The 25,359-nt window shown below is 40.4% G+C and overlaps 2 protein-coding genes across 9 annotated transcripts in view; one reads left to right on the forward strand and one right to left on the reverse strand.

Annotated features, from left to right (window-relative positions):
- Positions 1-25,359, forward strand: part of fancl (FA complementation group L) — an 88,856-nt gene that overhangs the window by 57,419 nt on the left and 6,078 nt on the right. For all 4 annotated transcript variants that reach the window (XM_043696040.1, XM_043696041.1, XM_043696042.1 and 1 more), the window contains 5 exons: positions 12,956-13,106; positions 17,324-17,407; positions 17,502-17,547; positions 17,662-17,743; positions 25,161-25,277. In XM_043696040.1, coding sequence (XP_043551975.1) covers positions 12,956-13,106; positions 17,324-17,407; positions 17,502-17,547; positions 17,662-17,743; positions 25,161-25,277 — 480 coding nt within the window. The remainder of the gene's footprint in view (positions 1-12,955; positions 13,107-17,323; positions 17,408-17,501; positions 17,548-17,661; positions 17,744-25,160; positions 25,278-25,359) is intronic.
- Positions 22,741-25,359, reverse strand: part of LOC122552887 (serine/threonine-protein kinase VRK2-like) — a 115,325-nt gene continuing 112,706 nt past the window's right edge. For all 5 annotated transcript variants that reach the window (XM_043696037.1, XM_043696032.1, XM_043696034.1 and 2 more), the window contains one exon: positions 22,741-24,133. In XM_043696037.1, the coding sequence (XP_043551972.1) occupies positions 24,128-24,133 (6 nt within the window). In that variant the 3' untranslated portion in view covers positions 22,741-24,127. The remainder of the gene's footprint in view (positions 24,134-25,359) is intronic.

A 25,359-nucleotide genomic window follows, 5' to 3' on the forward strand; every position in this document is an offset into this window, starting at 1 on the left:
TATCCGTTTTTGGCGAATACCTTGTACAGGTGTTCCTCTTCCTCTTTTTGCAGTTCTGGTGTGCTGCCGTGTGTTGTGGCCCTTTTTGAATCGTGTCTTGATGCAACTTCGTTTGTGTGTGTTGGGGTGGTTGCTTTCATAGTTCAGGACTTGGTCTGTGTGTGTGTGTGGCTTTCCTGTATACCTTTGTGGTGAATTCTCCGTTCGGTGTTCTCTGTACCATCACGTCTAGGAATGGGAGTTGGTTAACCTTTTCTTCTTCTCTTGTGAATCGGATTCCTGTGAGTGTGGCGTTGATGATCCGGTGTGTAATGTATCTCCTGGGTAACTTTTTTTTCTGCTGATTTTCCAATTATGTGCACCGACCCCGACTCCTTCCTTGACCCCTGACTACAACCCATGATCCCTGATCTCCCTTGGATTGCTGCATAAAGGGTCATGGATTTTCGTTTCACTCAATGCTACTTTGCCAATTTGAACCCTTTTCATGTTTCAGCACTTGATTGAACTATAACATTTTTGAAGATGCCAGGATCTGTTAGCCAGATGATTTGATAAATTCTGCATTTTCCAGGATTAGCAGTATTTATTTGTGAATTTTCCCGCCAGGGAACTATCACATTAATTATTTGAAACTCGTCTAATAGTCGAAGATTGAGATGGTAATTCACAGCCCTGGATTTACTACTTTCTCCTTCCTCTGCCACCATTCTACTTTGCGATTGAATTGCTGAGCTTCTATGTGGCTGATGTCCTAATAGATTAGAAGTTACCATGTCTGAGCAGTTGGCAGCTTTCTCCTCCCGGTTAGTGATATCAATGCCTCCATCATTTAGGGTGACCTTGAATGTATTCTTATACCTTTTTCCTTTGGCCACCCATTGAGTGTTGATCAATAGACAACTGGCAGAAGCAAACTTGCTGCATGAGGTGGGTTTTGGATATTGGGACACATTGGCCTATAGATGGAGCAGGGCATTGATATTGGTAGAAAAAGCTTCATGTTGTTTCACCAATCATCCCATTTGATCACTGTAGGGACTATTGATGGAATCTCTCAAAATTCATAATGTATTGTTGATAGATGGACCAGGATTCACGGCAGTACAGGCAACAATCTTCACAGCACGACCTTTGTTAATTTTCACAGATCCCTGGTGTCAAACATGCATTCCATCTTGAAGAAAACAGCGCTGGCACAGTTGATTCAGTGCTGGACTTTTTCATTGATTTGGGAAATGTGGCTACAGAGATATGGGAAGTATTGCATGTATTCTAGAGGCACCCTGTCAATGTATGTGGATCAGGGATGCTAAACTGGCCACAAGAACGTTTGTCTTGGCGATTGTTTAAGAACAGGCCTAGAATTTTATTAAAGGTAATGAAAAGGTAAAGCAGCCTTTGCATTTGCGATGACGTCACTTCCGCCCCCACCGACCTCGCAGCCTCCCCGATCGCCGCCCAAACAACCGCCTCCGCGATCGCCATGAAGACAATCGCCGACAGATTCGCGACCTCCGCGGCTATGGGGAATACCTCTGTCTCTGTGGTCGCCGCAGCCACTTCCGCCCCCAGTGACGTCACTATCAGCGCTGGCACAGTTGATTCAGTGCTGGACTTTTTCATTGATTTGGGAAATGTGGCTACAGAGATATGGGAAGTATTGCATGTATTCTAGAGGCACCCTGTCAATGTATGTGGATCAGGGATGCTAAACTGGCCACAAGAACGTTTGTCTTGGCGATTGTTTAAGAACAGGCCTAGAATTTTATTAAAGGTAATGAAAAGGTAAAGCAGCCTTTGCATTTACTGTGCAGAGTGAGCCATCATACAGCAGCCATCCAAAAACTGAAGGTCAGGGAAGTCAAAAGTAGTTTTCATTTGAAAACTTTCCTATCTAGAAGATATTGAATTTTGACAGTGGTGATATGTCAGGTTGGACAACGTGAATGGTGAACAAAGTAGGAGTGCTCGTACAACCTTGTTTGACACCAGCCTTGATGTAAAAGGTCAACTAGGAGAAAGTGAGGACTGCAGATGCTGGAGTACCAGAGTTGAAAAATGTGGTGCTGGAAAAACACAGCAGGCCCAGCAGACTCTCATGCTGCCTGGCCTGCTGTGTTTTTCCAGCACCACATTTTTCAACTTTGATGTAAAAGGTGTCAGTTTCAGATCATCTGCTTAGGACAGTGGCACTCATTATTCTGCAGAAGTCTCAAGGTGGTGAAGACCGTCAATCAGCAACCAATAAACTGGATGACACTCCACAGGATTTTCCATAGGCTTGTGTGATTTGAGAGACTTAAATGCCTTGGTCAGGTCAACGAAGGTGAGGGACGATTCTTGGTTTTGCACCAACAATTTTCCTGTGTCTTCTAGTCACGAAGACCATGTCTGGAGTACCTTCGGATGATCAGAAACCATAGTGGATTTCTAGAGGAATTTCTCAGAGACTGGACAAAGAATTCAGGTCAGGATCTTGTTTTTGATAGAGAGGAGAGAAATGCCCCTGTAGTTTTCACAATTCCCTTTATACCCACAAGTAGATTGTGACAATGGCTATGTTCTTGACATTTCTGGGGATGTCCTCTTTATCCCAGAGATGGAGAGTAAGCTGAGGGAGTCATAATTTGAACTGACCATCAGCATGGTAGACCTCAGTGCGTATATACCACCTAGATCTCTCACTTTGTTGGTTTCCATCTGTTAGATGATTTCATTGATGGATCACTCTAGGAATTCTCCGCAATGTGCTGTGGGATGACTTTGTGGATCTTCTTTGTGAATACTCTGCACTCTTGGTTGAGGAAGAGTTTGAAGACCACCCTCCAATGCTGAAGGATGGCTTTGTTGTCCTTGAGGATCTGGGAGCCATCCTGTGATTAGAGAAGATTAGTCGAATGTGAGTCTTGCCTTGGTAGTCTAAAAAGCTTGTGCATGTCATGCTGGTCTGCATAAGCTTGAATCTCCTATGTCTTCTCCACTCAGTAATTGTGCTTCACATCATCAGTACATAGCTAGATATCAGCCTTTGGCTGGTGCTATGTTGCTGTCATTCGCTGGGAATATCGGTGGCTTTGCCAGAGTCTCATTGCTTCCACTTTTGAGCATAGATTTGGGTGTCATTCGTGTCAAATCAGTTCTGGTTCTATTACAGAGCAAATCTAATAGTCTCTATGCAGATATCAAGGACGGCAGGCTTCAGTTGATCTCAGAATGCCTAGATTTAGGTTATATCAGGGATGGGTACTTGGTCAAGTCCATTGTGCATCTGGCCCGGGAACTCTTTCCGCTGCCCCAGAGCCTTCAAGGCAGCAATATCCAGTTTTCTCTGGGTAATATTGCCCAGACCTCTGGGGACCTTAATGTGGTCTTCAGCTGCTGCTTCTGGTGAAAGATTGTGTTTATAACAATCTGTACCTCCCTCCCCAGGGACGCTGCAGTCACCAGGATTACGATCTCTCCAGTCAAAAAAACAAGCTAAGCTTCAGAAACTGGAATGTGAAAACATTTGTTGGCAACCTAAAGTCTATTAACTGCAAAAGGCAAATGGCCATTGTGACCCGAGGATTGTCTAAGAGGAGTGGTGTTGATGTAGTACAAACACCACTCCTCTTAGAAAATCTTTGCTTGCTGTGATGGGACAGTGAAGGACTTTTGTACAGGGTACACTTTCTTTTGAAAGTTTCTAGCTGCCTCCTCCACCTCTTCAATATGAGAACAGAGTGTCCTAAAGAGGGTTGCTCAGTCATTTATGCAACTGTATCATAGAATTCCAAGATTACAGAAAGAAGCCAATAGGCCTGTTTATCATGGCCAATCCTCAAGGGGCACCAAGTGGCTCATCAATTGCCACTGCTGCCTCACACTACCAGCAACTCTGATTCGATTCCAGCTTTGGTAACCGTGTGGGGTTTGCTCTTTTTCAATGTGTCTGGGTAGATTTCCTTCCTCTGGTTTCCTCCCACAGTCCAAAGATGGGCTTAGGTTAGCTGGATTGGCCATAATCTTAATGCTGGGTTCCAGGGATAGGTCAGGAGCCTGAGTCTTGGTGGGATGCAGAATAGATTGACCAAATGGCCTCTTTCTACGCTGTAGCAATTCTATGACCTAATCTTTGGACTGTGCAAGGAAACCGGAACACCCAGAGGAAATCCATGCGGACACAGGGAGAATGTGCAAACCCCACATAAGGTCGTCCAAGGTTGGAATCAAGCCCAGAATGGAGCCTAGGTCCCTGGAGCTGCAAGGCCTCAGTGCTAGCCACTATGCCCCTAGGATACCAAGCACTTGTATATTTTGTTTCAAAATACCTCAATGGTAAATTTTGATATGTGCTTGAGAGTACTAATAAGGCCTTTGTTTAACATCACAACTGAAAATGGTACCACAACTTGAAGAGTAAGCCTAGAGTTTGTGCTCAAAGTCCAAGAATGGGACTTGTTAGGAGCATACTGTGAACATCAATATGTGTAGGACATTTTAAACTATAGAAGGCACAGTGTTCCATAAGCGGCAAAACTAAAATAAAGACTATTCATGTGGGACTTTCTATTAAATGGACACAAGTCAGAAACTGTAGAATGTAGGAAAAGCATAAGAATGTTCAGAATGGTGGCCGAAAAACTAACACTTTAAAAAAGCTAGAACATGAAAAGCAAGGATACCAAAAAGGAAAATGTCAAATATGGAGATCCTCTAATTTTCAATAATTGCACAAGTGCAAACAAGTGAGTCACAAGGCATTTCATGGACATGATGATAAACTTTGTTATGCAATTACATTCAGCACAAAATAATTTGAATCTGAAGTAAATTATATAAATTATAATAATTTGTATTAAATTATAAATTATATTTTATCTTTATATCCCTTTTTGCCTTTAATTGTTTTAAAATAAATATCTGGCCAAATCTGTAACCGGAAGGTGTATGAATTACAACAAAATATTGAAACAGAGTACATGAATATTGTAATAAAATACATGTATTTTGTAACCATTTGCTACATTTGTTTATTTTGCAAAGATTTGATCTGTGCATTTGTTACCAAGTATTAGGCAGTAGTATTTGAATATATTTTTAATTAAGGCGTATGATTTTTTTTCACGGCTAGAGTTACAGCTTGACATTTTTACATGGCATCCATATTGAAATGCATAATTTTCCTTATGGTCCCTGTCTTCCTGCTGGGATGATAATGTTTTGATGTATTTTTCTGCTGCTGTGATGAGAGGGTTGCTGCTGCTGCTCTGACATATTCATTCAGATGAATAATTATAACTTGTGCAATGTCAAGCAGATGATGGCAGATCTTTGCACATCAAGCCAAAGCCTGATCGCCAGTGCAGGTGTTTCACAGCATGATCAGATAAAGCCAGTGGTTTGAAGCTGAGATGGCACATCTTGACTAGTGAGGAATGAGCATCAAGGGCAAAGTGGCCTATGCCCATATGTAACTGTTATCTCACTGGACAGCTTTATCTAGTGACAGGGCTGTTAACCTCTTGCTCTCAACTGTAACAAAAGTAAAAATATTAATTGAAGCCTCTGACTTCCTCATGGAAAGCCACCTAAAGGTAAAGGGTTAATTTCCTACAGACTAATCTTTGATTACAACCTTGTTAACATTCTGAGGTCTCTTTTATTTAAGAAATGAATTAGCTTTCCTGGAGATCAAGACAATAATGCACCTTTCCTTATTGTGCTTTTGAATATATAAAACATGGCTTCATGTCAAAAAACAGACTCCAAGCTAAAGGCATTCAAAGTAGTGAAGTCTGACTTTTGACTCAAGCAGATTTTTGTGTTGTTAATTCTCTTACTCATGTAGTCACCTTTTTTAGTGATGTTCTGTCAGTGTGATTTAGAAAATGTAATGGTTGAATTGTGTATTAAATTAACAGTCCGTGGTCTGCACCACAAAGATAACCATAGAAATATTGATTTTAGTTAACCCGTCATAAGTATTACAACCATTTTTACCCACAAACTTAACTTCAGACTTGTGATTATAAAAGGGAAGAAGATTTTTTTAAAATGAATTTAAACATATGTAGCATAAATGCCTTATTTGTGGAAACTAAAGTATGTTTGATGAGCTGTCAAGCACCTGACTGCCTCAAGGCCTTGAAGTTGAAAATGAAAGTGATTGCTTGGAAATTTATATCTGAAAAAAATCACATTGAAGTTGAAATGGAATGTGGATAATGTAAATACTGCAGAACTCAATTAGTTATCTGCCTGTAATGTGCGAGGAATTTGATTTTATAAAGAGTGTGCAAATAAACTACGCTTAAGCCAAGCGGTAGCAGACAGTACTTTAAATTAAGGTATTAATGATCTAAACTGCTGGAATGATTGGCAAGGTTACAGTGAAAGTTTAAGTTCCGATAAGCTTTTTGTTTTTAAAGTGAAAGAAGAGAGAAAATCCTTACAAATTCTGAATGAGCCAATGTTAAATTCACAGAGGATCATACATTTTGTAAGTTTTGATGCTACTTGGCCCAGTTACGCATTGCAAGCTAAAGGGGTGGGGGGGATGTTGAACTATTTGCTTTGGATTTCCACAGCAGATGGAGCCACTTTACTGTAATACAACCATAAATAAACTTTCAGTAAAAATTGCTGAGGCAGACTAAACCTTTCAGGATAGTTTACATTAAAGCAAAAGCATGCGCCTGCAGCAGAATGGATAAGTATAGAATGTAGATCTGCAGTCTGTCATGCTGACAAGGGTTAGTGGCTTTGAGCCACACACAATCAGTTGTCAATCATTTATGTGATTCACAACTTGAGCATAAGAAAATGCAACTGAGATGGAGACATTGGATGTAGATGAATGCAAATATTTGATTTCCTTTCAAATGAGCAGAGATGGGGCAAACATTTTACTTAATTTGTGAAATCTGCTTTGAGATTGATAAATACATTAGGCATTTAGAGAAAGATCCTGCCCTTCAGGTGTCTATGTCTATAGCTTCACATTAAGTGTGTAGTAAATTCGAGTATCTTCCTTTGTCATGTCATTGGTTTCAACGTGTAGCATGGGTGAAAAAGAACTGCAAAAAGTTGAATTGTACATTTTGTTTAAATGTCTAAGTTTATATGATGAATGTGTTTTGACTGAAACTGTGATATCGCCTTCAATTTATGAGTGCATTTGCTGAATTCTGCCCAAATTATTAAAACATGCCAAGGTGCGATCAAAGGTAAAATTCTAAGTTGTTCTTTGTCAGGAATCTTGTATTTTCAGTCTGGATATTGCATATACAATTGCATAAATGCAAGCCAGAAAATTTAAATCGAAGACTTCTCCACTGTTCGATTTAAGGAGGAGTGGAAAATCCAAATTGCCAACATGATAGAAAAATGTACATAACATTGCAATAAGTGCTTCCCACATGAATAGTAATCTCTATTACTGGGCAGAATTGTGTGCGTGAAGTCATCAAGTCCATCGGAAGGAGTAAGAAAGGCTACTTGGAGAATATTCTTTTCCCAATAATGCATGTTGGAATATTTCTGTGCATCCCACTGCCTCTGCAGCAATGTACTGAACAGATACCATTTATACCGGCTTTGCTTTTAATTATGTTAGTCTGCATAGACATGGGTGCGTTAGCTTTTTTGTCACAGCCCAATATAAATCCCAGGGCATTGCTGAATCCCAAACCCATTATGCCTACAACTCTCTTGAATTTACATTGAATGTGCTGGTAAATGACAATTATTGGTACCCATCCGTGTGGAAACCCCAGAGAGGTCCTGTAACCATTTGAGGAAGTATTCACAGCCAAATCTTGGAGGTAGAGTCTTTCTTACTGCAACACATGATCTTTATTGATTTTATAGGCTCTTAGAATGTCATTTATGATGTCATTCTGGATTCAAGACCCCACGTTGGAGACTTGCACGTGTAACTATGCTGGTATTTAAATTCAATACAAGGGATTGCATAGACATTATTCAAGGAGTATGAGAGTTCTGATTAGCATTGTCCAATATTTGATTGTTGTTTATTGTTTGAGGGATTCTGCTTTGCACTCATTGGCTGCTGCATTTTGTAAGTTATCTTTTTCCCGGCAGCTTAATGTTCCAGGATACAAATGCTATAGGAAGGATAGAGTGGGGGTGGGTGGGGGTGGAGGAGGGAGGAGAGAGACAGGAGGGGCAGTGGCATTTTTGATAAGGGATAGCGTTACGACTATACTTGGGGAGGATACAGAACTGGCTGAAAGGTAGAAGACAGAGTGTGGTGGTAGAGGGTTGTTTGTCAGACTGGAGGCCTGTGACCAGTGGTGTGCCACAAGGATCGGTGCTGGGTCCGCTGTTTTTCATCATTTTTATAAATGATTTGGATGTAAACATAGGAGGTATGGTTAGTAAGTTTGCAGATGACACCAAAATTAGAGCTGTAGTGGACAGCGAAGAAGGTTACCTCAGAGTACAACAGGATCTTGATCAGATGAGTCAATGGGCTGAGGAGTGGCAGATGGAGTTTAATTTAGATAAATATGAGGAGCTGCATTTTGGAAAAGCAAATCAGATTAGGTCTTATACACTTAATTGTAAGGTCTTGGGGAGTGTTGCTGAATAGACACCTTGGAGTGCAGGTTCATAGTTCCTTGAAAGTGGAGTCGCAGATAGATAGGATAGTGCAGAAGGCGTTTGGTATGCTTTCCTTTGTTGGTCAGAGCATTGAGTACAGGAGTTGGGAGGTCATGTTGTGGTTCTACAGGAATTGTTGGAGGGATATGGGCCAAGTGTGGGCAAATGGAACTAGATTGGGCTAGGATATCTGGTCAGCATGGACGAGTTGGACCAATGGGTCTGTTTTAATGCTGTACATCTCAATGACTCTAAATCAAACCACTTTTCTGATCTGTTCCTACATTTCTGGCCTGTTCCTACATTTCTTGCCACCAGACTCCTCGTTTCCTCCTGCCAATAGACCCCACTAGCACTGTTCATGAAGATGATATATTTAAAGTTGCCAGTGTTAGTTTGATGTATTTCCTGGAAATTTAATCAAGTGACATTTGCTGTCATGGCATTTGATGATGTGCCACTTTCCCATTTTTTACTAGTATTTTATTTGGCTTAGCTGAGTCAGTGTCATGGTTTCAACAATCCTGAGTAAAATATTTGACTTGTTTTGTATTCTGATAAATAGCCTGCTGTATAATATTTAAGGTTAAGTAATGCTTATCAAAAAAACTACTGTGATCTTGCGTTATCGTACTGTAAAACAACCTAAAAGAATATACATCTCAATCGTGTCCCTTCTCAATCTTATCTGTTCTCGGGAAAGCAACCTAGGTCTGCCTTAACTCTCTTCAATACTGAACGTCTCCAGCCCAGGCAACATCCTGATAAATCTCCTCTGCACCCTTTCTGTTGCTATCACATCCCTCCACATAATATGGATAGGGTTCAATTAGCTCAGTTGGCTCTATGACTAGTTGCCAATGCAGAGTGATGCCCATAGCATGGATTCAATTCCTGCACTGGCCGAGGTTACCAAAAAGGATTCTCCTTCTCAATCTCTCTCCTCACTTGAGGTGTGATGACTCTCAGGTTAAGCCATCACCAGTCATCTCTCTCTCTTTAATTAGAGAGCAGCCCCATGATCTGGTAAGACTATGGTGACTTTACCTTACTTTATAATAATGCATTCCAGAACTGCACACAATAATCTAGGTGTGGCCGAACTAATGTTTTATACAGCTACAGCATAACTTCCTTGCTCTTAAATTCTATGCCTCAGCTAATAAATATGCCTTCTAAACCACTTTATCCAGTTGTATTGTTACCTTAAGGGATTGGTGTGTAAGCGAATGTCTCTTTGATCCTCAGTGCTTCCCAGAATCCTACTGTTCATCAGGTGTTCTCTTGTCTTGTTTGTCCTACCCATGTGCATCACCTCATATTTATCTGGATTGAATTCCATTTGCCACTGATCTTGTAACTTATTTCTTGTAATCTAAAGGTATACTCCTCACTATTTGACACTCCTCCAATTTTTTTGTATCATCTGCTAATGTTCTGATCGACCCTCCTACATTTAAGTCTAAATCATTTATATAAAACACAAATCACAAGGTCCCAACACTGACTGTGTGGGACACCACAGGACACCAACTTCCAGTCATTGTGGATTCACTTTGTCAGATTTCCATGGCTCCATAGGGCTCTTACTTTTGCTACGCATTTCTCTTGTGAGATTGTCACAAAAGCCTTGCTGAAATCCAAGTAGATTACAATAGACCATAAGACATGGGAGCAAAAATTAGACCATTCAGCCCATCAAGTCTGCTCCACCATTCAATCATGGCTGATAAGTTTCCCATCCCCATTCTCCTGCTTTCTGCCCATAATCCTTGATCCCCTTGATAGTCAAGAACCTATCTATCTCAGTCTTAAGTATGCTTAATGCCTGGCCTCCACAGCCTTCTGTGGCAATGAATTCCATAGATTCACCAACCTCTGGCTGAAGAAGTTTCTCCTTGTCCCCGTTCTAAAAGGTCTTCGCTTTACTCTAAGGCTGTGCCCTTGGGTCCTAGTCTCTCCTACCAATGAAATCGTCTTCCCAACATCCACTCTGTCCAGGCTATTCAGTATTCTGTAGGTTTCAATTCGATTCCCTCTCACCCTTCTAAACTCCGTTGGGTATAAATCCAGTGTCCTCAAACGTTCCTTACATATTAAGCTTTTCAGTCTTGGGATCATTCTCGTGAACCTCCTCTGAACACACTCCAGGGCCAGTATATCCTTCCTGAGATATGGGGCCCAAAACTCTGCACGATACTTAAAATGCTACTTCTTTGCCCATTCTCTTAACCTATCCAAATCCTTCTGCAACCTCCCTGCTTCCTTAATGTCACCTGTCCCTCTATCTATCTTTGTATCATCTGCAAACTTAGCCAGATTGTCCTCAGTTCCTTCATCTAGATCGTTAACGTATAAAGTTAAAAATTGTAGTCCCAACACTGACCCTTTCGGAACACTACTCATTATTGGCTGCCATCCTGAGAAGGACTCTTTTATCCCCACTTTCTGCTGGCTTTCTGCCAGACGGCCAAGCTTCTGTCCATGCTAGCACCTTGCCTCTGACAGCATGGGTCCGTGTCTTTCACATTAAAAGCCTCCTCTACACACCTGGTTACTCTTTGAAAAATTCAGTCAGGTTGGTCAGACATGGGATCAGTCATGATCCTATTGAATGATGGAACCGCTCAAGGAGCCAAACAACCTATGCTTGTTCCTATTTCTTCTAATCTTATGACTTCTCTTTAACAAAACCACGCTGGTTGTATGTTTGTTTGTATGTTTATTTGCTTTTGTTTAATCCCTTCCTCTCCAAATGCAGATTAATTATGACTCTTTAAATTGCTTCCAAACGTTACCCCACCACCAAGGTTAGAACAGCAACAGTCTGATCCCTTGTACAACATTGTGTGCGTCTCTCTCTCTCTCTGTCTCTCTCTGTCTCTAAGTTCTGTGATACACCTGATTAGGTTCCAGGGATTTATCTACCTTTTGTGTTTTATAATCTCCAACACCTCCTCTTCTGTTTTATGGACACTTTTCAAGATATTACTGTTTATTTCCCCAAGTTCCCTAGCATCCGTTATTCTCCAGAGTAAGTATTGAGGTGAAATATTTCTTTAGTATCTTCCCCCATCTTTTGTGGTTCCACTCATAGATGGCCTTACACTCTCTGTGAGCAGTCACTTCCTCTCGTGTTTCCTGTGGCTCAGTTCCTCTGATGCAAGCAATGATGTTTGACACAGCTTTGATATGCCTTGCTTAAGCCTTGAGGCCTCTTAAGTTGTACTAGTTTAGTACTTGACATGTAGGTGGTATTTAATGGAAGTGATGGGGATCTTGCTGGCAGGCTAGAAAGCTAGTTAGAATTCTGTGTTGCCATTTTTTTAAAGTAAGGCGAACTCATTAAATGACACTTGGGCATGTAACTGGATAGTGGCGGGCTTATGCCTGGAGCAGAAGTCACCCCCGGCCGTCAGCTGCCAGCATATGAGAGGCCAGCAGCTCGAATGAATGGCAGTGCTACCAGGGAGGCTATGGCTGCTGCTAGTGTGACAGCCAAGCGAAGGCTTAGTATTAACGTTGGATTCCAGCCTGCAGGAATGCAGTATTGTAGTGGAAGAGAGTCGGCAACAGGGGCCCGGCGGGTCTGTCAGTGAGTACCTCCCTTCTTACTGGGTGCCTCAATCCTGCCTTTGAATGAAGGAAACCATCCATTCCAGAAGCCTGCAAGCAAACTCTCTCAAAGTTTGCTTATCCTGCGTCTGGTGTAAACAGCCTGTGATGCACTACTTAGTTAATGCAAGTGGTTGCCTGGTGGTGACTTTAAGTGGCTATTAATTGCCCAGTTAAGGGTCTCTATTGACTGCCCAGAGGGAAGGCTGAATCTGTCAGTCCCAGCTTGGGCAATACTCAGTTGGGATCCCCAACTGCCACCCTACCACCCAATGAAATGTCCCTCTGCTGACAAATGCCATAGAGGAGAGCATTAAGTTCACTTTGTATGTGAGAATCCAGGCCTCCATTCTGCGTCTGTGTTACTATGCTTCTACTGGGGTTATTGTGTGTATTTTGTTTTAGCTGTAGTTTTTGCATTCGCTTGGTATTTTGAAATTATTTCAGTCAAACAATAATACTTCAGTCTCAACTGTATCCTATGAAAGGACATTACTTTATCCACTCCTTTATTCTGAAAAACAGGCATTCTCCAATTCTCTCTGCTTTCTGCCTCTTAAGTCAAGTTAGTACCCAGACTATAATTCCGCCTTTAATCCCATGGATTTCAATTTTGCTAACAGTTTATTCTGTGGTGCCTTGTATTGTATATATTCAAATCATCAGCACTACGTTCATTAACTTCTCTACCATTTCATCAAATAACTCTGTTAAATATTTCCTTTCTCAGAGCTGTTTGATACATCTTCACAGTCAGTTTTTGGCAGCAGTGGAGTCACTGCAGGAATTCTGGGATGTTATGGATGAGATAGATGAGAAGACCTGGGTGCTCGAACCAGAAAAACCAGCACGTGCAACCACAACGCGCAGAATTGCCATTGGTACATTTCTTTTACAGATCTATCTGACTAGTTTTGAAATGATATTGAGAAAATATATGAATAGTACAGATGCTGATATGCTATTCAGCAGTTCCTTAAACAAAATCGTTAAAGGAATATTGATTTTTTTTTTAAAAAGAGGCTGAGGGGTGACCTTATAGACATTCATAAAATTGTGATGGGCATCTAAGTTCTTTTTCCCAGGGTAGGGGGTCCAAAACTAGACGACATAGGTTTAAAGTGAGAGGGAAAAGATTCAAAAGAGACCTGAGGGGCAATATTTTCACCAGGGATGTGCATGTATGGAATGAGCTGACAGAGGGAGTGGTGGATGCTGGACAAATACAACATTTAAAATGCATATGGATGAGTACATGAATAGGAAGGGTTTAGAGGGATATGGGCCAAATGCTAACAAATGGGACGAGATCAGTTGAGTATATTTGGTCAGCATGGACGAGTTGGTCTGAAGGTCTGTTTCGTGCTTTATAATTCTATGAATCTATGTAAGAAACCTCCAGTAATGATGATCATATTGACTTTATTGTTGTTCTTACTTTCTGAAGTTATGGTAGAAAACCCTATATTTGCTTAGCTTTAGCCTTTAATCATTCATTGTTTTCCTTTCAGGTCTTATATGTTGTGAAATTCAAGACTGTAAGCAGGTTAACCCCTGATATATAACCACGTTTAAACAGGGGAAAAAAAAATTCCCTTCAATTACCAGAAATGACCTTGACCCCGGCCAGCAATGTTTTACTTATACATACACAAAACGAGAGTCTTATCTCGATGCTGGAAAGACTCTTCAGCATCTGTGAAGAGAAATTGGAATTAACGTTTCAGGTCCTGTGATTGAGGATAGGTCACCGGACTAGAAATGTTAACTCTGATTTCTCTTTACAGATGCTGCCAGATCTGCTGAGCTTTTCCAGCAACTTCTGTTTTTGTTTCTGATTTACAGCATCCACCATTTTTTTTTGTTCTTTATTAGTAATGTTGTTTCTATTCATGTAATAAATACCACTCACTATTTTCAAATGAAATCAGAATAACAACATAACTAAAGACACAAATACAGTATTAATTGATTACTACATTTTCCATCAATTACAGGTTTTAAATTGGGAGCGGGTAGGAGTAGAGAATTGATCCTAATTGTTGTTTACAGAAGTGTAGAAAATAGGTTAATTCCCAGTAGTATTTAGTAACGAGTTTCCCTCCACTTTATAATTACTGTCTCCTCCAATCCCAGCATTCTGCCTCCAATCCCCACAATTGACTCCCCAAGCTGACTATCGCAGCTGCACCCGTTGACTTTCAGTGAACAGATTTCCAGGACAGACTGGCAAATGGTTGTGACTGACAAGGAACAGCAGTCTTGATTGATGAGTGACCAAGCACCTGACTGATCACTGCAGCTCCCTGCCAGAGTTACTGCTAATTCCCAGATTGGGTGGACTCGACACCCAGGACTGACTACGATCCACTCCCTGGACTGTAAGGATATGGGACCTATGACTGTGAATGCCCCAATTGACTTGACCATGTCCAATCCTTACAAGAAAGTCGTTGATGTAGCAGAGGAAAAGGTGGGGAGTGGCGCCTGGTGTAGCTGCAGAAGATGGACTGTTTCATGTACCCGACGAAGAGGCAGGCATAGGTGCAGCCCATGTGGATGCCCATGGCTACCCCTTTGATCTGAAGGAAGTGGGGGGATTCAAAGGAGAAGTTGTTGAGGGTGGAGGCCAGTTCCACCAATCAAATGAGTATGTCGATGGAGGGGTACTGGTTGGGTTGGTGGGAGACGAAGAAACTGAGGACTTGAAGGCTTTCGCCATAGTAGATGGGCATGTACAGAGACTGGATGTCCATGACGAAGATGAGGCATTGGGGGCTGGGGAAAGGTAAGTTATGGAGGAGGTGGAGGGTGTGAATAGTGCTCCGAATGTATGTGGGGAGTTGCTGGACCAAGGGGGCAGGACGGTGTCAAGGTATGAGGAGAAAATTTGGTGGGGCATGAGCAGGCTGAGACGATGGGTCGACTGGCGCAGGCAGGTTTGTGAATTTTGGGTAAAAGGTAGAACTGGAAGGTATGGGGTTCTGGGAATATGAGGTTGGAGGCTGTGGATGGGAGATCCCCTCAGGTGATAAAGTTGTGGATGGTCTGGGATTGGGAGGAGGTTTGGTGATCGGAGGTGAGGTTGTGGTCAAGGGGGCAGTAGAAGAAGGTGTCTGTGAGTTGGGGCCTGGCTTCAGCAGTGTACAGATCAGTGTGCCAAACTACCACTGTGCTCCCCGTTTGTCCCCTGGTTTGATGGTAAGGCTGGGGTGAGAGTGAGGGGGCTGCGCATTGCATGGGTGAGAGGGGTGGACAGGTTGAGGCGGTCAATGTCACGGCAGCCTTTGGAGATGAAGAGGTCGAGTGCGGGTAACAGACCAGCATTGGGTATCCAAGTGGATAGAGTATTTTGGAGGCAGAAGAAGGGCAACTCAGAGTGTGGGTGGGAGTCCTGATGGAAAAAGTAAGTGTAGAGGCGGCAGAAGAAAAATTCATTGACTCAATGCGTGTGGAATTCGTTGGCCCAATCTGTACACTGATATTATAAATGACTTACTGTGGCAGTACCACCTGACTGAGCACAGTCCCCTTTGGTTTGACTGAAGACCACTCCCCTTAAAGTTTGAGACATGATGTTTATTTGAAGCACATTCAGTGTGTTGGCTGCATAAGCCACAGACACCGATTGCAGGGTAACTTTAGAATGATGCCATACAGCTGCTCCCTCGACTGACCATGGCTAGCAAACCTGACATGCTGCCTGGATTTGCATTTCCACTAAATGAGACTGCTGAAGTACTGTGAGCCTGCAGTTGTAAATGAGGCAGCAAAGTTCAAAAAGGCAAGGCAGAAATACAGTGAGCATTCAAGTGAGCACAATGTGAGTAGTGAGCGCTAAGAGAGCTAAGAATTCTGAGATACATTCTGTTCCAATGCATGAGCTGGATGTGTGTTCCTGTGGGCGGGGTAGCAGCAACTTTATTATCAAAGATGTCTGTGAGCTCCAAAGTGCAGTAATGAAGTGATGAACTCTATGATAAGTAAGTTGATGATGAGCCATGAGGATGTGAGGCTGGTCCTTGGCTGATGCCAGTCTCTATGCAGAGAGGGTGCAAACAGTCACTACCCATGAACTGTATTCACATACCCGGGAATTCTGGCAGACCCCATTAAGCTGCAGCCACCTGGTACCTTTGCTAACTTTATGTCAGGAATTGGCATCTTCTATTTTCTCTCCTGTACCCGAGAAAGTAGAAATCTGCGTACAAGCGAGGTGGAATTAGGTAAGAGTGAGGTGTTGATGTAGCAAATGGACTCCTTGTCACTCATCAGTGAAACTGTCATCTTTGCAAATGCAGAAAGTTAGTTTTCTTTTTTCTCAACATCAAAGCATCTCATTTTTCCATTCTTGCCATTTTTTTTCCAACAATTGCCATTGCTCACTTTGTTTACAGTGAGAAAATTCCACCCATTAACTCTTGTTCCTTTGTAACATTGAAAGTTAAGTTAATCGTAGATTCCTACAGTGCAAAGTAGGCATTTTGGCTCCTCATGTCTACACTGACCCTCCAAAGAGCATTCCACCCAGACCCAGACCCCTAGCATATTCCTGTCATCTCATTTACCACAGATAACCCACCTAGCCTGAACATAACTGGAAATTGTCAATCCACCTAACCTGTACATCTTCAGCATGTGAGGGGAAACCCAGGGTCGGGGCGCGGTGGAGGAGGAAATGTGCAAACTTGACATGGACACTTGCCCAAGGCTAGAATTGAACCTGGGTCCCTGGCGTCAGATCCCTGCCATCCTAATTTTCTTAGAATTTAAGTATATGCAAGTGAAACATTGAAATTATTACTCAGTTTTCTGGCAGTTCTTATAAAATTGTATGATCTGCTCAACAGCAAGTGTCAATTAAATAGCTCCTTCATTCATAAAAGTAGCAGGTTATTTCCCAGGAGAGTTTTCAGATAAAATTAGATAGTACAGACAATAAGGATTTGTGACAAATCACCAAAAGCTTTGTCAAAGAGATGGAGAGACTCCAATATAAACTACACTGCTTGCTTTATGTCAGCATTCTCAGTAGTTTGAAGTTTGTTTTTTTTTAAATGAGTTAGCAATTTTAATTACTTGTTCTTGGATTTCGCAGGTAATAATGTTTCAATAAATATAGAAGTGGATCCACGGCATCCTAAAATGTTGCCTGAATGCTGCTTCCTTGGTGCTGATCATGGTATGTGACCCTCTTGAAATGGGTTCCTGCTTTTCAAATTTTTTGCATATTGCACTCATCTTGTAAAATATTAACCATACTGATTTGATCCTAGTGGTAACTCCACTGAGAAATAAACTGAACGCCAACATGCATCTTTGGTAAGCAGTATTCAAATATTGGTCTCATCTGAGCGCTTGATGAAAAGCAATTGCCTTCTGCACCTCATGGTTAAAGGAAAAACTTTGCAATTAAATATAGGATATGCTTTTCAGGTCTCCAGAGTGCACCGTGCTGCAAAATCTAAAGGATATGTTGGAGGTAGACTTTCCATCCCCGGACAGCCATGAAAAGTCTGTAAGTTACAGCCATTGTCTGATCATTAGGGAAAACTAAAAATTGCAGATAATGCAGTTTTCTGGGGACTATATTGAGCTTTTAAAATATGTACATGGCTTCAATGTTGTAAAGGATGTCTAAAGTTTTCACTTCAGATTTCTGCAAATTTCTGCAGCATTGAAGAGAATTATGGGGAGCACACAAAACTTGAAAAGTATTTGTATATATGTTTTTCTTTGGGAGGATATTTTATGGAAGTGGCACCTGTAAAGTAGAAATAGCCCTCCATATACATTGAGATAAAGTGAAGGCAGTAGGCGATTTAAAGCAATATAAATTGTATTGCATGTCAAAAGCCTGTGCTGTTCTTCATTTCTAAACGTTACTATCGAAGCAAAATTCTTATTTTGTCTGTTAAGCATGTTTACAAACACAATACTGAAGAAACTCACCATGTTTGTGGCGAGATAAACAATATTAATGTTTTGAGTCTGGTCTGATTTCTTCAGAACTAAAACATGTTTACATGTTCCTGCTATAAAGGAAGGCAATAATCACCACTGCATGTAAATATGTTACTTCTCAAAGATTTATAAGATCTGCTACAAATACAACTCGTCAATTATGCAAGTAAGCTGAAATTATTGTGCAAATGTGGAATTTATTTATTAATTTAAATTTTTTCTGAAAAATGAATGAATGCAGGTAGTTAAACAAGCTTTGCCACTTCATTTCTCACTCAGTCTATTGGCTGTCTACCACTCAAAAGATGCATAATTAGAAGAACGTTGTTAGTCACACAGACTGGTCACTCCTGCACTATGCTAATACACTCTATCTTAGACTGGAAGAAAATGCCTTCAAGTATGAGACTCTTTTATGTCTTCTAACTAGTCAGGAAATGGCATTGATATCTGATTACTGGATATTCTAATAGCAATAGTATGGGAAATGTAGATTTCTCCATTCTACAAGAGCTATAACTGCAAATTATGTTTCTATCAATTTTCCATAAAAATAAGTGCAATTATTATTACAAATCTAAAAAAAAATTGTACATAAGATTAACACTTAAATCTTTAATTTGTAAAACACTGGAATGCATGTGTAGTTGAAATAGTTTTAGTTAAAATCAGAACTTTTTTGCTTCAAAACTTCAAGGAAGGCTTTTGGAAAATGTATTTATTAGCTTAATATTCACTTAATATTTGATGGTCCCTTGAAATAAATTAAATTTCAAATGTACCTACATGCTTTCAGGCCAATCATACTCATTAGACAAGGGGCTGATATTCAATACATTTCATTAACTGAAAATTACAAAATGGTGGATGTAGAGTTCTGCACACATCAAAAAATTAATATAATTCATAATCACATCATGGGAGATAATGACATTTGCATTCAATTTTTGCATCCTTCCTGTTTATATATTTATCTTCCTTGGAGTATTCTTTTCTTAACACTTGCCTTGCAATTTGTCAAAAGTGACATTTTTTCCTTCTAGCTAGCCAGTAAATTGTGAATTGCTTGTACTTAGCCTAAACCAAAATCTTCTGACTATCACATCATGTTAAAAAAGAAGATAATGACATATCAGGTAGTAATTTGTTTTTTCCTCTGCTCATCCATCCAGAAAGATTCTCAAGTCCTTCTGTTGCATCATCCAACTATGTCAAGATTTTTTTCCACATTTATTAATTGGAACTTTCTTTCACGTGTTCAGAGTTCTGTGTGTGTGAAGAAAGACTTCTTGATATCAGTTCTAAAAATAGCCTTTTACTAGTTTCAATCTCTGATCCTTATTCTGCTTTTGAAAGGTAAAGTAGTGTTCTGTATGTGCTGCAATATCATGAGTAACTTTTTTTATGAGATCATATGTTCCGTTTCATTTTTAGATGGAAAAGTTCCTAGTTCTGGAGTGTTTTCTACTAACGCCTGATATAGATCAATCTTTTTGCTCTCCACATTTCTCTAACGGAGGTGGATTTTCAACTGTGCCATCTCAGAAACACCATCTTTTCATAAGACATTTTATAAATGTCCAGATTTTTACCTATTATGCCCCATAACCCAACTGTCCAGGCAGCTCTCTCTTATTTAGAGGTCAGAGCATAAGCAGTGTTCAAGCTGCAGTCTAACGAGAGCACTGATGTTTGACCAGTTATCTTCTGACTTCTAATCAAGTGTCTTGGATTTGTTCCACATTCATTTGCAGCTCTACATTTGTTAGCATGTTTGTCATGGAGTCAACAAAGAGTCCCTAAGGTTTGCTTAATTTGTTTTCTTAGGGATTGAAAGATCATTTGTAGTATGTGTGTCTTTCTACTTGAGAGTACTTGATTCATATTGCATTCCATTTGTTCTTACCTTTTGTATATTCTGGAGCTGGCAGTTCCCTGTGCATTGGTCATGGAATCATAGAATGGGTAAAGGTCAGAAAGAGGTTGGTCAAGCTTTCATGCCTGTGCCGACACCTTGAAAAAGCAGTTTGTATCCTTTAAGATTAGGGGGCCAGCAGTGTGGCAATAATGTCACTGGACTGATAATCCAGAACCCTGGGATGATGGTTCATAATCACATCATGGGAGATAATGACATTTGCATTCAATTTTAAATGTCTGGAATGAAAAGCTAGCCAAATAGTGACCATAAATAATGTCTTTTGTCATTTAAACCCATCTGGATCACTAATGTCCTGTAGAGAAGGAAATCTTACCATCCTTATCTGGTCTGACCTACAAGGGGTGGCACGGTGGTCACAGTGCCAGAGACCTGGGTTTGCTTCCACACTCGAGTGACTGTTTGTGTGGAGTTTGCATATTCTCTGTGTGGGTTTCCTCCGGGTGTTCTGGTTTCCTCCCTCAGTCCAAAGATGTGCAGTTTAAGTGGATTGTCCATCGTGTCCAGGGATGTGTAGGTTAAATGGATTTGCCATGATAGGTGCAGCATTACAGAGATAGGGTAGGAGGCTGGGGCTAGGTCTGGGTGGGATGCTCTTTGGAAGATCGGTGTAGACTCAATGGGCTGAATAGCCTGCTTCCACACTGTAAGGGTTTTAATCATTCTCATCTAATCATGTGGTTAACTCTTTACTGCCCTCTGGGCATTTATGGATAGGCAATAAATACTGGCCTAGCCAGTGATGCCCATATCCCATGAATTATTAACAAAAAAATTAGTAAAGTATATTATCTAGTCATTTTCATATTGTTGTTTATGTTAACTTAGTGTATACAAATTGACTACTGTACAAGTTGCTACACATCAAACATAGTTCAGATGTTATTCTGGGTCATCATTAGGTCAAAGAAAGCACAATGTAAATATGAGTTTGTTCTTTTTCTTTCCAAAGCATTTTAATTCCACTTCTTAGTTTGGCATTGCCTACCCATTTGACTAGTTTTACATTGAACTGAATTTGGGCCATCTGTTAGTGGGAAAGCAGACCAGGTCAACCCATAATTAAGGATACTGTACATTGACTGCATACTAATCAGGCCATACATCCCTAGCCACACCACAATTTTATAAGTGATAGCAGAGGCACTGTGAATCACCTGATTGTCGCCCAGTTGAGCGGTCAATTAATGTCCATGTAAGACCTCACACTGCCATCGCTTTGATTTAATGGTTAGCAAGAAAGGCCTGAACTCAAATTGCACAATAAGTTTAGTAATTTGGCATACTATCATTTAAAGAGGTAAGCTGCCTCTTGCCAGGTTGCAAATACCAATCAGAGGCTTCTTTTGCAGTTCTGAAACTACACATCCACGCCCTCTCTCCCTTCCCTGCCCAATATTCCCACCACCACTCTCTTTGTTGGACATGTCAGATTGAGTACAATGGGATCTCAGAAATACCTAAAGTCTGTCTGTCACTCAAAACCATCTCCTCAGCAAATACCAGTAGTCTCCAGTTGTACGGTGCTGTCAGTATGCAGAGATCCCAGCCTTCAGTTGAGGCCAGCACTTCCATGAAATGGAACATCTTTCGAGAGAAATGAAAGGCTGTACCTAAAAAAGTAAAAGCGTGCGAGGCCACTAAACAGAGGCAGATTCTCCCCTTAACTTTCAAAGGTGCGTAAGACCTACACTCAACATATGATCTATTCTGTTTTCAATCAGGGCAGTTAGTATCTGAAAAACAATAGTGGCAAGACCCAATGCACCTCATTTCTTATCTGATTTTCCTCTGACATTCTGTTTCCAGTGAGTAGTTTCTTACTGAAGATGTAAAGGGAAAAAAGGCTTACGTTTATGTAGCGTGTCTTATAACATCCTTGCAACATTCAATTATGATCAACTGTCCCAGTTGTTGCCCAGTTGATATATTACCTAATGAGTCAGATTCCTGACAGGAAGCTGGCTGGCTTGATCATAATTTTTGTAACCAAACTGATCTTTTATTAAAACATAAACATGCAATGTTTCAATCTTTGTTTTAATAATACAACTAAACAGAAGTTATTAACAAAGACACGAAGATAAACAAGAAACAAAATCATTCCAATCCTTTATAAAACAGATTAAAAGATTTTTAAGTACAAATGAGAAATAATCCAAGCACTCATTACAAATTGAACAGAAACAACAGCTTTGTATTGTAACTAGTATGCACTGGTACATTGTACAAACATTGTCGCAGCTCTTAGAACATTCAATACTTTGCCAATAGCAAAACATCATCTAGCTCTATACCAAGGGAGAGAGAATTTTTTAAATACTTTGATGTGCTTCAAGTAATTAAAATTTCAACTCATCTGCTGGAACTGTAGATAGGTTTTTTCTAATTGTTATTACTATGCTTCTGAAGAGAAAATGAGGTCTGCAGATGCTGGAGATCAGAGATGGAAATGTGTTGCTGGAGAAGCGCAGCAGGTCAGGCAGTATCTAGGGAACAGGAGAATCGACGTTTCGGGCATTAGCCCTTCTTCAGGACTCATTAGCCCTTCTCCATTCCTGAAGAAGGGCTAATGCCCGAAACGTCGATTCTCCTGTTCCCTAGATGCTGCCTGACCTGCTGCGCTTCTCCAGCAACACATTACTATGCTTCTGACCTAGCTTCTTTCAAGTGCTGACCTATCTCTGACACAGCTTTGATTTCTTTTCTTCTTTTCTTTTAAAACTTCAAGACCTTAATCTCACTTATTTACCCAACTGTCACCTGTATCCCAATACTGTGGTATGAGATTCATTCTAACTTTGTATGCTAAAATAATGTAAGTACTTTAAACTCTTTTACTTTGGAATGCTACTACAGCAAATGTACCTCCATCGAAAGACTTCTCAGCAGTTCAGAGCTTGATACCTGCTTCACTCTTGAACAACCTCCCAGCAGCGAGTAAATGTGGAAGTCAAGTTTGGATCAGTCTTGTCTTCCTCCAGCACCTCCCCCTGCCCCAGTCAACTGGATGGTCCCCTAGAAACTCTGTGTAACTTTCTCTCATTTGGAATTATGGCTGTTGTAACTTTTTAAAGCAAATTATTCACTAAACAAAAAAACACATGGTTCAGTTTGAGTTCCAAGAACTCTGGTTTGCAATAAAAATATTTAAAAACATATATATACCTCAGTTTCAAAATACTTAATAACAAATAAATTACTTTTCAAGGATTTCTGGAATAATATTGTTGATGTCCTTGTTGAGAAATCAGTCAGCAGCCTCTCTACTATTGTCAACTGCAAACCTACCTTCCAAGTCAGTAAACCTTTTGGGATTCTTACACTTTTGCATGCTCTAAGATAGGCCTTATCAGCAAATTAGTAAATGGGACATGAGCAATTTGTCCTTTCGTAAACATATTTGGTAACTGGGCCTCAATATCCAATCTCTGGCTTATTCATCAAGGTAATGACTTGATCAATCAGAATTAAACTGTCTGATTTAAAGATCTAGGAGAAAGTGAGGACTGCAGACGCTGGAGATCTGAGTCAAAAGGTGTGGTGCTGGAAAAGCACAGCCGGTCAGGCAGCATCCGAGGAGCAGGAGAGTCAATGTTTCAAATATAAGCTCATTTAAAGGTCTGACAGGCAGCCATGTGGAAAATTAACAATGCATCAGTTTTTCTGATGTTGGTTGATGGACAAATTAATTGCTTTTCATAGAAAATCTAGTTAAAATTTATCGAAGGAGTTGATGAGTTTGGTGAGGTCAGATTTTCCTCTTCCAAGTTCAAGTTAATTGATATATTACTATACAGATCAACATAGAGGTTATTTCTCACAGTCTTTATTTGGTGTGGATTGGAAGTAAGGCTGTTGGGTTTGAGATTGCCCAAACTTGTTTTGTCATCCTATTTCAATATGGGTACCATGTTTCCAATCCAAGGATGCTTTCTCTGTTCCCATTGACTACTTCATCATGATGGTCAGTACTTTAGAATTCCTTGCTCATCACTCTCAGCACTATGGTATAAACAGAATATATGTCAGTGAATATATTTGTTTTGAATTGCTTTGTAATCTTTCTAGTTCCAGTTATTATCAGAACTTTAATTTTACCCAGCAAATCTTAAATTTGTCTGTTGATCATCTTGTCACTTGGATGAACTAATCACTCAAATTTGATTTATTTATTGTCACATGTATCAAAGTACAGTAAAAAGTTTTGTTTATGAGCAGTGCAGGCATATCATAGTCAGCAAAGCCAGATCATAGGGTGAGGAAAAAAAAACTTAGAGGTGATGTTGTACAGGCCGTGCACTAGGCAAGATCAGCATTATTTGAAGTTAGAAAGTCCATTTGTCAGTCTAATAACGGCTGAGAAGAAGTTGCTCTTGAACTTGCTGGTGAGTGTGTTCAAGCTTCTGTATCTTCTGCCTGACAGAAGAGGTCATAGGAGACCATTACCGGGGTGCGATGGGGATTTGATGTTGGCAGCTTTTCCACAGCAATAAGCTGTGTAAATGGAGTCCATGGATGGAAGGTTGACTTCCATGGTGGTCTGGCTTGTGCATGCAACCTTCTGTTGACTGTATTGACTATTTTGTGGTCACTCTGCTTTGAGTCCATTTAGACTTTTCATGGTTTTCACCTCTTAGTACTCCCTGCTGGGCGTCGAGAATAATTTAAATATTACATTTCTCTTTGACTATTGTGGTTTTTATTTGTGAAAATAAACATTTCCAAAAATAGTTTTGGGGAATCTGCTGTGATTATTTTGGTGAAAAGCATATGAGCAAACTGTAGTTACAAGAAAAAAATTTGGGAAATTATTTAATTGAGGTGTTCTGCTCATCATATCGGCAGAGCTGAAGTACCATCAATGCTGTTTGAAGTTTGTGGGACAGTGCAGATATTGTCAGTACATTTTAAAGCTAATGTATATAAGGTATTATATTTATCAAAATGACTTTGTTCTTTGGAGTTTATGATCCAGGCAGTGTAGATGAATTCTTAAAAGAAGCCAATTTTCTTTATATTTATTTGACAGAGTTTCAGTATGGAATGTGGAATCTGTTATGCATACCGTCTGGCTTCATCCATACCGGATCAAGTGTGTGATGACCCACGCTGTGGTCAGCCATTCCATCAAGAGTGCCTTTATGAGGTGAGTAGAACTTAAAAACACATCTCAAAAAAAAAAACAAGTTACAACTTGTTTCTTTGTGTACTGCATAAAGTTTCTTAAT

The sequence above is a fragment of the Chiloscyllium plagiosum genome, chromosome 9, assembly GCF_004010195.1.
Source record: "Chiloscyllium plagiosum isolate BGI_BamShark_2017 chromosome 9, ASM401019v2, whole genome shotgun sequence".
Classification (NCBI taxonomy): Eukaryota; Metazoa; Chordata; class Chondrichthyes; order Orectolobiformes; family Hemiscylliidae; genus Chiloscyllium; species Chiloscyllium plagiosum.